The sequence below is a fragment of the Amblyomma maculatum genome, chromosome 9 (genome assembly GCF_055883805.1).
Source record: "Amblyomma maculatum isolate TAMU_Amacu chromosome 9, ASM5588380v1, whole genome shotgun sequence".
In the NCBI taxonomy this organism is placed as follows: domain Eukaryota; kingdom Metazoa; phylum Arthropoda; class Arachnida; order Ixodida; family Ixodidae; genus Amblyomma; species Amblyomma maculatum.
This window is the reverse complement of record NC_139352.1, coordinates 76,113,193-76,126,795: the sequence shown is the minus strand read 5'-3', so window position 1 is coordinate 76,126,795 and position 13,603 is coordinate 76,113,193. Positions and strand designations below refer to the sequence as shown.

General features: G+C 45.6%; 1 protein-coding gene across 1 annotated transcript; it reads left to right on the top strand.

Moving 5' to 3' along the window:
• Positions 1 to 5,974: 5,974 nt before the first annotated feature.
• Positions 5,975 to 13,121, top strand: LOC146179461 (uncharacterized). Its single transcript, XM_084579887.1, has 5 exons — positions 5,975 to 6,023; positions 6,267 to 6,312; positions 9,123 to 9,301; positions 10,540 to 10,756; positions 12,807 to 13,121. The coding sequence occupies exons 2-5, from the start codon at positions 6,276 to 6,278 to the stop codon at positions 13,022 to 13,024; spliced, it is 651 nt and encodes a 216-aa protein (XP_084436013.1). The 5' UTR covers positions 5,975 to 6,023; positions 6,267 to 6,275; the 3' UTR covers positions 13,025 to 13,121.
• The last annotated feature ends 482 nt before the right edge of the window (positions 13,122 to 13,603 follow it).

Below are 13,603 nucleotides of genomic sequence, written 5' to 3'. Positions count from 1 at the left end.
ACAGGACGTAATGCTCCGCTTGAGACACGACATCATAGAAAGCGAAACCAGGAACGCGAGGTCTAGACTACTAGGTTTAGACTACTACTACTACTAGGTCTAGACGCGAGACTACTAGGTCTAGACCTGACAAAGACGTTGCGTTTGATAACGTAAAACACGCGGCAATTCTTTCTGGCCTCCAAGAATTGGGGGTCAGAAAGAAAACGTACGACTACGCAAAAGACTTCCTGTCGGGTAGAACGATAAAGATAATGTTTCAGGACATTGAATCCGCCACCGTCAAACTAGGAAGCAGGGGTACGCCACTGGGGTTGGTGCTGTCCCCGTTCCTCTTTAATGTTGCCATGCGAAACCTCCCGGCAGAAGTGACGAAAGTGGAAAACTTGAAATTCAGCATGTACGCGGACGACGTCAACCTGTGGGCCACCCAGGGGTGTGACGCGAGCATCGAGGAGCGCTTGCAAGCGGCGGCGGACACCGTGGTGTCCTACACGGCCGAAAGGGGCCTCTCGTGCTCTCCACAAAAATCGGAACTGTTTATCTACAACGCGAAGGCGCTCAGGTGTAAACGCCAGATAAACATCAGCGTAACAGTAGACGGCCAAACAGTTCCAAAAGTCGAACGAATTACGATCCTGGGGCTGTTTCTACAAGCAGATGGGTACAACGATACAACGGTAAAGAAACTGAACGCGTACGCCACGCAAGTCACGGGTCTGTTCAGGAGAATCGCACTCAAGGGTCGGGGCCTTAAGACACGAAGCCTCCTGAAACTAATGCAGGCTTATATCACTAGCCGCATATGTTACGCCACACCATTCCTAAACATCAGATAAGACGAAAAGCAGAGAATAGACGCACTCATCAGACGATACGCGAAGAGGGTTCTGGGACTAATCATCTCGACCTCGACTGAACGCCTCCTCGAAATGGGGGTGCACAACAACTTGACGGAACTAGCGGAGGCTGTGCGCATGGCGCAACTAGAAAGACCCAGCAAAACCACCACGGGCAGAGCCATCCTCGGTCAGGTGGGACTGCAGTCTGATAGAGGAACAAGCCACAAAATGGACATTCCACGAAAGTGTCGCCAATATATAATAGTGCCCCCCCCCCCCCCCCCCCCCCCCCTAAAAGCATACACCTTACGTACAACAAGGAGAGGAGACAGAAGAGGGCCGAGACGCTCGCAAAGATAGCGGGGAAAATGAAGCCGGGGGAAGTCGCCTACGTTGACACGGCTAGCGAGAAGTCGGGGGCGGCGGTGGCTGCGGTTGTCAACGGCCGCAGCGTACTCGCCGCCGCCGCCGCGTCCGTTTGAAGCCGAAATCTAGACACGGCTGAAGAAGTTGCAATAGCGCTCACTTGCATTGGAACGGAAGCCAGCAGAGTTATTAGTGACAGCAAAACAGCTCTCTGGAACTTTGGAAAATGGAGGGTCTCGAAGGAGGCAACCAAAATTTTAGAGCAAGGAAAACTCGAAAGAAGGATTCGAATTATTTGGACCCCCGCGCACGAGTCCGTCCCCGGCAACGTGGCGGCGCACGAGCTAGCCCGAGCTCTCTACTTCCGGGCTGTCGTAGAGCCGCCTGATTGCGATGGGATGGACGAGAGGCTGCAAACTTATAAGAAACTTTTAGAACACTACAAAATTAGCAGAAAGTCCCTGACACCACCGGACCGAACGCTAACTAAAAAAGGAGGCCGTCGCTTGGCGGCGCTTGCAAGCTGGGAATTTCTCAAGTCCTATTTGGCTTTTCCACACGCAAGTGGAGGCAAAGGCGGACGATAAATGCGAAACCTGCGGAGAAAGGGGTACTCTGCATGGGTCATATAATCTGGCAATGCCTTGATTCCCCTGGCGCCAAGGAAAACAAATAGTAGAGAAGCCTGGGAACTGCTACTGCGGAGCGAGTCCCCCGCCAACCAGCAGAAGCTATCCGCCTGGCGGCTGAAGCCGCGAAGAAACACTGTCGCTTCGCCTGTCTTTAGTCGCGGAGGCCCCGGCATCAGTCCCATAGGCCTGCGGGCCGGGGTCGGGGAGTAGGGGGCCTCCTACATCGGTGGAAAAATAAAGTTCGTAACAACAACAACAACAACAACAACAACAACAACAACAACAACAACAACAACAACAACAACAACAACAACAACAACAACAACACATCCTTCCTGGCACTCTAAACGAACTTACATCAATAGGTAAATAGATCAGATTAGATCAGCAGATGATTGGCAGCAATCTAACTTCAGAAATTATCAGTTTGATCATTTAGGAATGGCGCTGATGACGCTACAGAAGGTCGGAAGGAAATCAAAGCTGCTGGCTATCAACGTGCAGCGCATTTTTGCAGAGTCGTACTTCGACGACGATGATAATGATGATGCACCTTTAATTTCTAAATTGAAGTTGAGTGGGAGAATTGTAGAGCAGATCAGGTTGGAACGCTGGCAGAAGTCGACTCGCGTACTAGCCGGACTCGCTTGTACTTTGTACTAGGCTTTTCACCTGTCAGGGATGGCGGTCACTACAAGACTGCAACCTTGTTCGCATAGCCCCATGATATACGGAAAAGCGTGGGACAAGCGCCACAACAGGGGAGAGCCAGCAGTATCAACCGAAATATAACAGCTTTAAACCAGTGTTCGTGTTATCCTCAGCCAATAGCTTATGCTGTTTCTCGTTCTATGCTGGCGCTTTTAACAGTATTCTTTCGACCAGATTTTAGAGCCGATCTCACGTTGTCATTTTCTGCTGACTAGTGCACCGCCATCCGGGTCTGTCTCCTTGGGGACCGCGGGTGGTGGCGTAGTTTGCCGTTGACGAATAGTAGTTTTTGGTTGTCCGCGTAGGTTTCCTTCATAAATCTCCTCGTTGCCATGTCAGCCTTTGCAGCCCATGATGACACGATCAAGGTTATCAAAGAAACAAAAGTTAATAAAGATTGAACTGGGTTACACTGGGTTACATAATGGAGCTTCCGACGTTAGGTCCTTTCGTCACGAACGCTCTCCTCCGTCCCCCTTCCCTCCCCGCCTCCCGCCGATACACGATCCTCCTTATCATTCCATCCGCTTGTCGGTAGATGGCGCTAGTCTCTCAGCTAACACATTCCTACGTTCTAGAAATAACTCGGTTTTCTGCGAAAGGAGTGCGCTAATGCAATTTATTCGCGACTGCGGAGGCAGTGAAGTGTCAGTGCGCCATTCTGCAAGTACTCGAAAGATTGCTTAGAAAGTGCTGCTGTCCTGTAAAGAGCTTTTCACCCAGCCTATAACATCAGGTAAGATATGCCACCGAAGTTCTCATCCATCAGACATTTACCTGCTTCAGAGAACAGCGTGGTCAGCTAAAGATATTAGTGCCCATACAATTCTCAGTTGTGTTTGCTTGTTTAACTCGTCATTACTCTTCTTGATTGTAAGCGTGCCATAGCACTGACTGGGAAGTGTGATCTTCTCGTAGAACGAATTATTTTGTTGTGAGGAGTGCTTGAAAACACATGCCTTAGTTTATGCATGCTCTGCTTCATACATCAAGTGAAACCCTGCCAAAGCTAGAGCTCTTGTTCGCGCACTCCGCATCCGCGATGAAAAAAAGTGCCTGCTCTTGACGAGAGGAAATAATAGTTGCTTTGTCTGCAAGCTTAATACATCATTTGCCATCAACTCCATAAAAAGCACCTTTCTTAGAGAGAAAAGATCGGATTCGGTGAATTTATATGTGTTGTGTGTCGTTTTCATTCGTGTCGCGTTTTCGCTGCTCCGCAAACCTGCTAGCTGTGCCCTCCGCGCTGCGCATTTGTTTTTGAGAAAATAGTTCTTCGGGGTGGATTTTTTCTATGAGATCCGTACTGCGAAGATGTCCAGGCACGTGAAGCAAGCTATTGCAAACGTGTATGCTCGGAATAGAGCCCGTTCCACAGAAACCACTGGGCCACAAAACGAGCGCGTAGTGATACACCCCCCCTTTTTTTTTTCTTGTGGACTATACTTGCGTAGCTTCCGCTCCCATATCTACAGCGCGATAAACGGGACAAGAGAGAAAAACATACAAACACAGCACTGTGTTTGTCGTTATATTTTTTTCTCTCTTGTCCCGTTTATCGCGCTGTAGATATCGTCACCAACCCGTTCAACAACTGACCTTGTAGCTTCCGCTGCATTGCACCTGATGTATGAAACGGAGTATCGATACTCCACGCCATTTCAACGTTGGGCCGGGCCTGTTTGCACCTGATGTATGAAACGGAGTATCGATACTCTACGCCATATCAACGTTGGGCCGGGCCTGTTTGCACGTGATGTAAGAAACGAAGCATCGATACTCCACGCCATTTCAACGTTGGGCCAGGCCTGTGTACGTGCTTGTACCCTGGAAACACTAGCATTAACCAGAAACCCATCAGAAGCCCCTGCGCGGGAGCGTGTTAGACGACACCTGTCGGCGGCCGCGCAGCCGCAATGCCTCTTTTTGTGTATGTGCAGTTCACTCTTCTTTCCCAAGGGAGGACGCTACAGTATTCTCTGGTATTCTTTTGTCTTGTTCGTTTATCTCCTGTGCCTTTCTCACCCCTCGGCTCAGTCATACATCCGCTACGCATACGCCTCACATTTTCAAAACACAGAAAGGCTCGGAATGCGTGTTGCTCAGTGGAATGGCAAGTCTGATGTGCTTTTGATGTGACGTTTTGCTAAATTTTCAGTCGTGGAGCACGAAAGTTACGTGTTAAAAAGAAAACAAAAAGCCACTTCATTCGCACTGCGTGGTTGAGTGCATAGTGAACTTGACTTCAAAGCAAACCATGAGGACAGAGGAGGTAAAAAGGAGTTGCGATTCGGTTCCTAAAACGTGTGTGTGTGTGGGGGGGGGGGGGTGCTTGGGGGAGGGGGGTTCTTAAAACGTGCGCGACCCTAGTGACACCACTGGCGCCACTGCTTAGTGAAGCTGTGTAGCTCGCTTTTCGGAAATATTTAACAAGGAGCCAGAGACAATCCAAGCGCTCCATGTGAGACGCTTAGGTTATTGCTCTTCAAAGCGGAGCAACTACGACAATAAGAACAGCGTTAAGTGCATTGTGTAGGTACTCTCAGGTAATAAATAGCAGGTTACTGGTATCCGTAAAGAGATGAATATATATACAATATTGAGGGAGGGGTATCTGGGGCCCTTCTTTAAGGGTGGGACGGAACAGCAATTGCTCTCCACTACACTTCCCTTATCTGAGATCCTCGTTCACGAGTACATGAACCTTCATATTTGCTTAATCGCTAATCTCTAAATTTGTGCCTCTATTATATCACACATACACATTAGCACCTGCTAACTACCACCTACCAGCGGCGTGTCCGTAATATTTCGCTTACAACGGCGCGACAACCAATTTTTCAGTGAGTATTCTTAGGGCACTGGGTGCTACCTCAAGCTGCATTAGGCAGCTTTTTGCCCAGTGTCCTCTCTTCCCACTGTAATGTGTGTGGACAAATAAACTTCAATTCAATTTAATTCAATCAAGGTCTTTAATGCTGTTGCGTTAAAGGCTATATCAAAGCTGTATTCATGTCGTATGTGGTGCAATAAGGCGGACGGTAACAAAGAAGCTACAGCTTAAATTCTTGAGAACGCGAAGTAAACCAACAAGCATTAATTACAGCAGAATTGATAAGAGGACAAATGCGAGTTTATTACGTAGTATTCCAAATCAATTATAAAAGATGGGCTTGCGTAGTGCGTGTAATACGAAGGCAAGGTAGTCAATCGTGACCAAGTGTAACGCTGCAGTGTATTCCGAAAGAGTACAAGCTTAACATGGGGTGGATAGAGCGTCCGCCGGGCGGGCGAGGCTAGACAGTTCGCGAAAATAACTGGGCTCCACTTCACACAGGACATGAAGAATAGAGAGATAAGGAAGGGAGTATCGGCTTGCAGTGAGGATATCAAGGCTGCTGATAATGAGGAAGGCCATGCTAACGGACATACTACAGCTCCATACAATATATGGACGTTTCCTGGATTTGAGGTACTTTCGGCTTAGATCGGGGATGGAGCTTGCTTAGTTTTGCACTTACTCCAGCTCTATGGGCATGCGTTCCTCGCACTCCCATTTCGAACATGGCGGCTGTTTACGAATCAACCGAGGTGTCACTTATTAGGAACTGAAAATTCTGTTTCGCCTTTGAGTTTGCATACGGTTCAGGGATATTATCCTCGACAGCATGTGCACTCATATTAAGTATAAGCATCTTGGTGTCCTTGATTTCAGAAAGCAAGAATGCATAGGAGGATCATTGCCCTCATCTTACTTGGAGGTAAGGTGATTCCGTCCTTCAATTTATTTCTAGTATAGAGATGTAGAATGTGACCTAATGTGGTGCTGTTGGTTACGATTAAAGCAGTTTTCTCCAGTTAATACTATTCTATAACAGAGCGAAATTTTAATGGGAAAGTTACCCGACAGGATTCTTTCCCCATTCCTTCGGAGAATCTGATGTGTGTTGAATTTGTGCGTTCAGGACAAAAAACGAGCCTCCTTTCCTCTAAAAATATCACACCTCAATTACATTTACACCTTTACTTAAAGGCTGTGCAGGTAAAGCCGAGTCGAGTCCCGTTATCGCGCTCCTTGTACGTACGCTTGGCCCCTTCCAATCTTCATCTTCTAAATGCGCCGTCCACCACTAATAACTCAATTTCTAGTTCTAGGCACCCATTACCCATCTCCCCACTAAGCTCCACTTCTCGCAATACCTCCATTTACCGGCAGCAAAACGAAAAAAAAAAATGATTGCGAAATGAAATTCAAAGTCCCAGTAGGAACACCACCTTTCATTCAGAGAATCACCGTCAGGCCACCTTCCCCCCCCCCCCCCCCCCCTAGCATCGCGATAGCCCGCCGAACCACTGCTGCCACTTTCTCTTCTACGCCCACTTTCACCGCGAAAGGTAGAATCCTGGGTCACCTTATTACTCAAGCACGAATAAAAAAAAAAAATTCGAGGACACTTTGGCGGCTAAAGTAATGAAGGCGAAAGCCTGAGTGCTGCATTCAGCTACGTGACTGTTGCGCATGTAGCGATGAATGCTGCTACGAGTAAAGCGAGCGACTACTCTTTCACATTCTGCGAGTGCATTTATTCAGTGGCTTCTGCTGAGCAGCGACGAGATCGCGCTCCTTGTATCTTAGCAGTTCTAGGTTTACTGTTGTGTGGTTGTTGTTATCGGGTGCGCGGTAGTAATTAGTAATCAATTATTGAATTACGGAACCGTCACTAATTATTATTGACTAATTAATAACACATTGATTATTACTTATAACTACTAAACAGTGATTGATTAGTAATCAGTCATTTGTAATTTGTAATTAATTAGTAATTAGTCATTAGGTATTAATTGACCATTGATTGGTATATGGCCGTATAAGCCACGCATTCGCGCATACTGTGGTGGTGCTCTGTGATTGGTCGAGACCTCCATAACGTCATCCCGTCTCGACCAATCAGAGCCGCCAAAAGCGTGACACTTTTGCAGACGACAACGATGAGGCAATAAAGGCTTTCGCCTTAAGAGCAACGTAAAGTCCTCGGTCGCACCCTGACCGCAGCCGGGTTCCGAGGGATTCCGGCCGGTTAGGGAAATGAATGGGAGATTTTGGCTGAAGCCTTCACTCCGTAATTTTTCACGGGTGCGGGTAAAAGTTAATTCTTTATCTCTCTCTCTTATGGGTACTCAAGAGCCTTTATTACAAGATATATGAAAGCAAAAACAAAAATATGACATTGTCGGTTTTGTTTATTTTGTTCATTATTTTTAATCGTTTTGTTTATTTTCTATATTTTTCTTTTTATCTTATTGATTTTTTTTTTTTTACGGCGTGAGTTCTGCTGCACCCCTGTTCATTGAGCCGGTGACATACATTAAGTTCAGAAGAGCGTGTTGTCGGGCTAGTTGGTTCTGCATCGTATATAAGAGAAATGCGCAACAAATTAAACAGGACACAGGAAGAAACACATACAACAGTTCACGAGCGCATGTGCTCGTGAATTGTTGTACGTGTTTTTTCCTGTGTCCTGTTTAAGTTGTTGCGCATTTCTCTGATATACATTAACATCACGTCTCCCCAAGCTGAGTATGCGTGCCTGGCGCAACATAAAAATGAGTGCGTCAAGCTCTACTCACAAAGCTCGTGGGTTCTCATCTTGACTATAACTCGAATTGTTTTATTAAGCAACATTCACTTTATAAACGCTTTACAGTGCGGGAGCATAGGCGTCGCCCATATTCTATCACATGATACCTCCACCATTGCACGCTTAGCGTTCGGGCTGCTGCCGCTGCCATGAAGTATGTGGCAACGCGCTATTAGAGTTGCGGAAGGACGTTTTTTAGAAGCGTGTTTGTAGCAAGGAATACCTTCTTGAGGCCCATAATTTAATCATCTCTTTTTCACTACCTGATATGGACCTAACACGGCGACAAACGCGCGGATTCCTAACTGTGAGCTTGCATATTTTAGTCTTTCGTCCTTAAAATTTATCGTATGACGGCCATGGTGGAGTCAACAATTAATTTTAAAGCTGAGCTAACTATAAGCCCCTTGCAACCTGGGAACTTTCTCTTTCCAGAGCTGTGTATTTTAGCCGCCAAGACAAAAATCGGTGTAATGTTTCAGCCGCTTAGTGCTGTAATAACCTAATAACCGAATGTGCATGGGATAGTCGAATCGAATATCATCACGTGTTTCAAGAGGCCGTTTCGAATCTGCTTAAGTGTTTGATTGGCCCCCGGGGTATTGACGTAGTAGTTATACTTGACCCATAACGGAGATATCTTGGTTTACTTTTTTCTGTACAACAGCAATCACATCGGTTTTCAGCGCTGTGAAGGCGTGACAAAATCTCAAGGCTTTCGCCTTGAGATTTTGTCACCTATGCGAAAGCACCACTTAAGAGTAAAAGCACTCAACATGTTGAAAGCATGAAAGTCGTCATAGAGGTTAAATCCGATTGCATTCGCCAAACTGTAAGATCAACCATCTTATCATCCTGTAATATTTTGCCCCCTACATTTTCCATCTTCTTGCACAAACCGGTCACTCTATCCCCCTTTTTTACGGCCGTAGGCTGCGCTTGGGCGAGCGTCACCCGCCTCAACTTCGTGGTCGATGAGAGGCTGAACCGTGTCGAGGTGGACGTTCTTCCGCTCCCGGAGACATCTTTCGACGTAGAAAACAACTCGACCTTCTCCGGATTCATTGGTTTTCACTTAGAGAACGGTACCGTGCGCAACCTGCACCGAAGGGTATGGGCTCCACTCATGTTTTCTACTTGTTCTCAAGCCGAAACCGATCACGTATCGGACATGTGAGAAATTGCCCCAAATACGAAACACGCTTTCAGGTTCCTCGCAAATGCTGACTACGTGTGTCCTGAATGTTAAGTCAAGTCGCCTTATTAAAGTGAAAAAAAAATTATGTCCTAAGAGGCACTGCTCGAGAATGAGTAGCTTCATCTTTGTTTATGCTTCATCGTGCAGAAGAAGGACGAACTTATGAAGAGCTTTTTCGTCAAGATGCAACAACTGGCGAGGTTGGATTATTTCTGTCAAATCATAAAAAAGAAAAAAAAAACAGCACCAAGGCTTTCCCTGGCGCTGTTTCTTTTTGTGATTCTTTTTGTGATTAACGAATTATATTTTCTTCAACATCCAAACATGCGACGTGGTGGTAGCCGAAGTGCAACGCTCTTTTTTTCTGGTATTGGGTGCTGACCTGGTCCTTGCGGATTTGGAGAAGGGTCGCGCTTATGATTCTCTTTTAATTTTTAGATTTTTTTGGGGGGATGGGGGGCGAGGTAGAGTGTGAGGAGACATGCAGAAAGGAGTGCACGATATAGCTACTGCTGCCCCTTTCTACATGGGAACAAACCGAAAGTCTTGGATTTGATTTCTTCCAGCATGAAATAAAACGAACCTCATCTGAACCATACATGGCAAAATTACTTTTGCAAATTAATTAAATTACATTACTAATACCTTCGCTGAAAATCGCAGAAATTAATTAAATGACATTACCCATTACTGCTCGCCAAAAGTAATGAAATTACATTACAATTACTTCTACTGAGTAATTCAATTACTTTGAAATTACTTTCTAGTTCCCATAAATGCAAAAAATAAGCAAAGCTATTAAACAAAACAACTGGCTCTCCAGAGTATTCTACTTGACTATAGTTCTGATCAATTCTGTCTCCTTTTGCCAATCCGTTACGCTGGCTTCGGACTGCAGCACGTCGTTCCTGCTTTCGCGCACTCTACTTTGTTGTCTATTGAAGGAGTGATGGCGCACTTTAGTAAAAGTAATTTCAAGAGGAATTAATTACTTTGATACGAAATTACTACCAAGAAGTAATTCACTACATTACTAAATTACCAAACCGAAAAAGTAATTCGTTACATTACAAATTACCGAAAAAGTAGTTAAATTACAGTAATTTCATTACTGTAATTCAATTACTGCCATGTCTGATCTGAACACGCAGGTCCAGAGACAAGGCGACTGTAAGATGCATGAAGCCAAATCTGGCTTTATGCCGTTCGAATGCCGGTTCCGCATTCGTGGCTTGGTGGCGAAGTACGACGTCGAGTTGAATGTCGAAGAGCGCCTGTCCATATGGAAAGGCGTTGAAGTGCACGTGGACGGCGGAGACCTCCTCATCGAGATGGTGGCGAATATGTATTCTACCTGCACCGACAAATGTAGGTTACAGGCTCCTAACTAGGGAATTCAAAACCATATCGATGTACTCCTTTCGCCATGAAGATTAGGTGCAACTTTTGCCGGTAATTGGCATCTAGAACGCCTAAAACTACCGAGAACATCGCAGTGGCTTCATGGCATCAGTAGTTTTTCAAGGAATTAGAGACGGATGGTAGCTTTAGCTACTGAGTCTCGCTGTCTATTTAGTGGGCGTGCTGTATGTATAACTAATTTTACCGACAAGTCTTAGTGTTGAGTCGTATTTAGATGCTGCAGGATCTTCCGCTTTTTTTTTTTTTAACACAGAGGTACCTCGACCACTCGCCGAACGTTTCCAAGTTGAGCAATGCGCATCTGTGGAAACGAGAAATGTTTAGAGCTTTTTAGGTGGACAATAAGAAAACTATTAAATCTCTAGAGATCTGAACCACGTGTTAAGCGATATTTGGATTAAATTAGACACTATAACATGACATTGCCTGAAGGTAATATTTTTATTCAGCACTAATATTTTCACAATGCAGCCACCCCATTCTAACCTAAAGTACTGAAAGCAAATGCGCGCGTGTAAATGACGTCGCATTCGAGTTGTCTGACTAGCTGACGCGGTTTTACGAATGCGCCTTCGCTTGAAGCGCGTAATTTTCTAAAGAAAAAATAGGTAGAGCTTGGCGCATCAACAAGTGCGAGCTGGTTGATGCGCCAAGCTAGACCTAGAAGGCCTAGCTGTGTAGGTCTAGATGTGACTAGACCTTCGCAACCTACGGGGCTGCCGACATCATGATCTGCAGGATAGATGGATGGATGGAATCAACTTTATTAGATAAAGTTGTCTACATATGCGTTCGAGTTCATTGGGGCCCTGCTGGGGTGCAGGGGCATATATGAGCTCGAGCTCCTCTGTTAAGATAGCGTTTGTGATGGTGATGTTGACTCAATGCCGACACTTGCTACCCTATACGCACCGAGCGCTGGGGCTCGCTTTACGATGGCCTTTTGGCACCACTGCAAGATATCGGGATAAAAAGCCAACATCAGCTAAAATGGCTTATACATCTAGACATTGGGTAATCAATAGTCAAAAAATAAAAAATAGAAGTAAAATGAAAATGTCTAAGAAATTAAAGAAGAGAAATAAAGGAAAATAAAAAAAGCTTTCGCCTGCTGCGCCTAAGCAGTCTCAAGTGTTTCTTAGAAATGCTTTTTCTATTTGTGATATATGGCCTCATTTCCTGCCTTACTATTTGTCCCACGAGGCCCCATTAACCCTTAATAGATGCGTCTTCACGGTGCAAAAATGCAGCTATTATCTATTTTCCCCTTCAGCATCACCGACGCGCGTGTGCTATGCTGGAGTGTTTCACAGACGTAGCCAACGTATAAGGAGCATGACAGATTCCGCTTTTTCTATTCGTGATATATGGCCTCAATTCCTGTTTCACTGTTTGTCCCACGAGGCCCCATTAACCCTTAATAGATGCGTCTTCACGCTGCAACAATACAGCTATTATCTATTTTCCCCTTCAGCCTCACCGACGCGCGTGTGCTATGCTGGAGTGTTTCACAGACGTAGCCCACGTATAAGGAGCATGACAGATTCCGCTTTTTCTATTCGTGATATATGGCCTCAATTCCTGCTTCACTGTTTGTCCCACGAGGCCCCATTAACCCTTAATAGATGCGTCTTCACGCTGCAAAAATATAGCTATTATCTATTTTCCCCTTCAGCATCACCGACGCGCGTGTGCTATGCTGGAGTGTTTCACAGACGTAGCCAACGTATAAGGAGCATGACAGATTCCGCTTTTTCTATTTGTGATATATGGCCTCAATTCCTGCTTCACTGTTTGTCCCACGAGGCCCCATTAACCCTTAATAGATGCGTCTACACGCTGCAAAAATGCAGCTATTATCTATTTTCCCCTTCAGCATCACCGACGCGCTTCTGCTATGCTGGAGTGTTTCGCAGACGTAGCCAACGTATAAGGAGCATGACAGATTCCGCCATTACTCCTCATCAGCAATGACGTCATGCTTTTGTATTTCCAGGCACGCGCATCACGAATGCCACCGTTGAAAATCCGTCTGGCAGGTTGAAGCCCCTGAACATTTCCACGGATTTACCCGAGGGCGTATTTGACCAGTTTGACAACAAGATGGTATCGCAGACATTGGAGACAGTCAGCCACGCGCTTACCGCTACATACAGGTTGGCTATAGAGAACGAAATGGCCTACATTGCAAGACATCGCATCTTCTTTGACTGAGCCCACAAAACTTTGAACAGGCTATTCCTTATTCTTCTAAGAATCAACGCGTATCGCATCTCCCTCAAGTGGAATGAATAAAAAAGCTTGCATCTTATGAATCATGTTTTTCTTTTTTGCTCTGAAATGCTGCGTGATTTTTTAAAATGCGTACAGACTTCATTTTAATACCTATATATATATATATATATATATATATATATATATATATATGTGAAGGAAAGAAGCCGACAGTCGGCGAGGCCGAGGAAAGCGTTGGGGATGGTACTTTTATGTCTTTTTTAATGTTTACTTGGATAATCACAGAAATTACTACTGCAATCTGATTAGGGGAAAGATAGTTAAACACAAAGTAGAAGAAAAAAACAACGTGCCGATGGTGGGACCCGAACCCACGACCTCCGAATAACGCGTCCGGTGCTCTTCCAACTGAGCTACATCGGCAGCTGTCCCCCCTGCTACTTGCTTGGGTATTTATGTTGTCTGTATACGAACCTTGATAGTGTTCACCAGCGCCACCCTTAACCAAAGCGGCGGACGTGGAACGTCCTTTGTTACCGCCAGCGTCACGTAGAACGT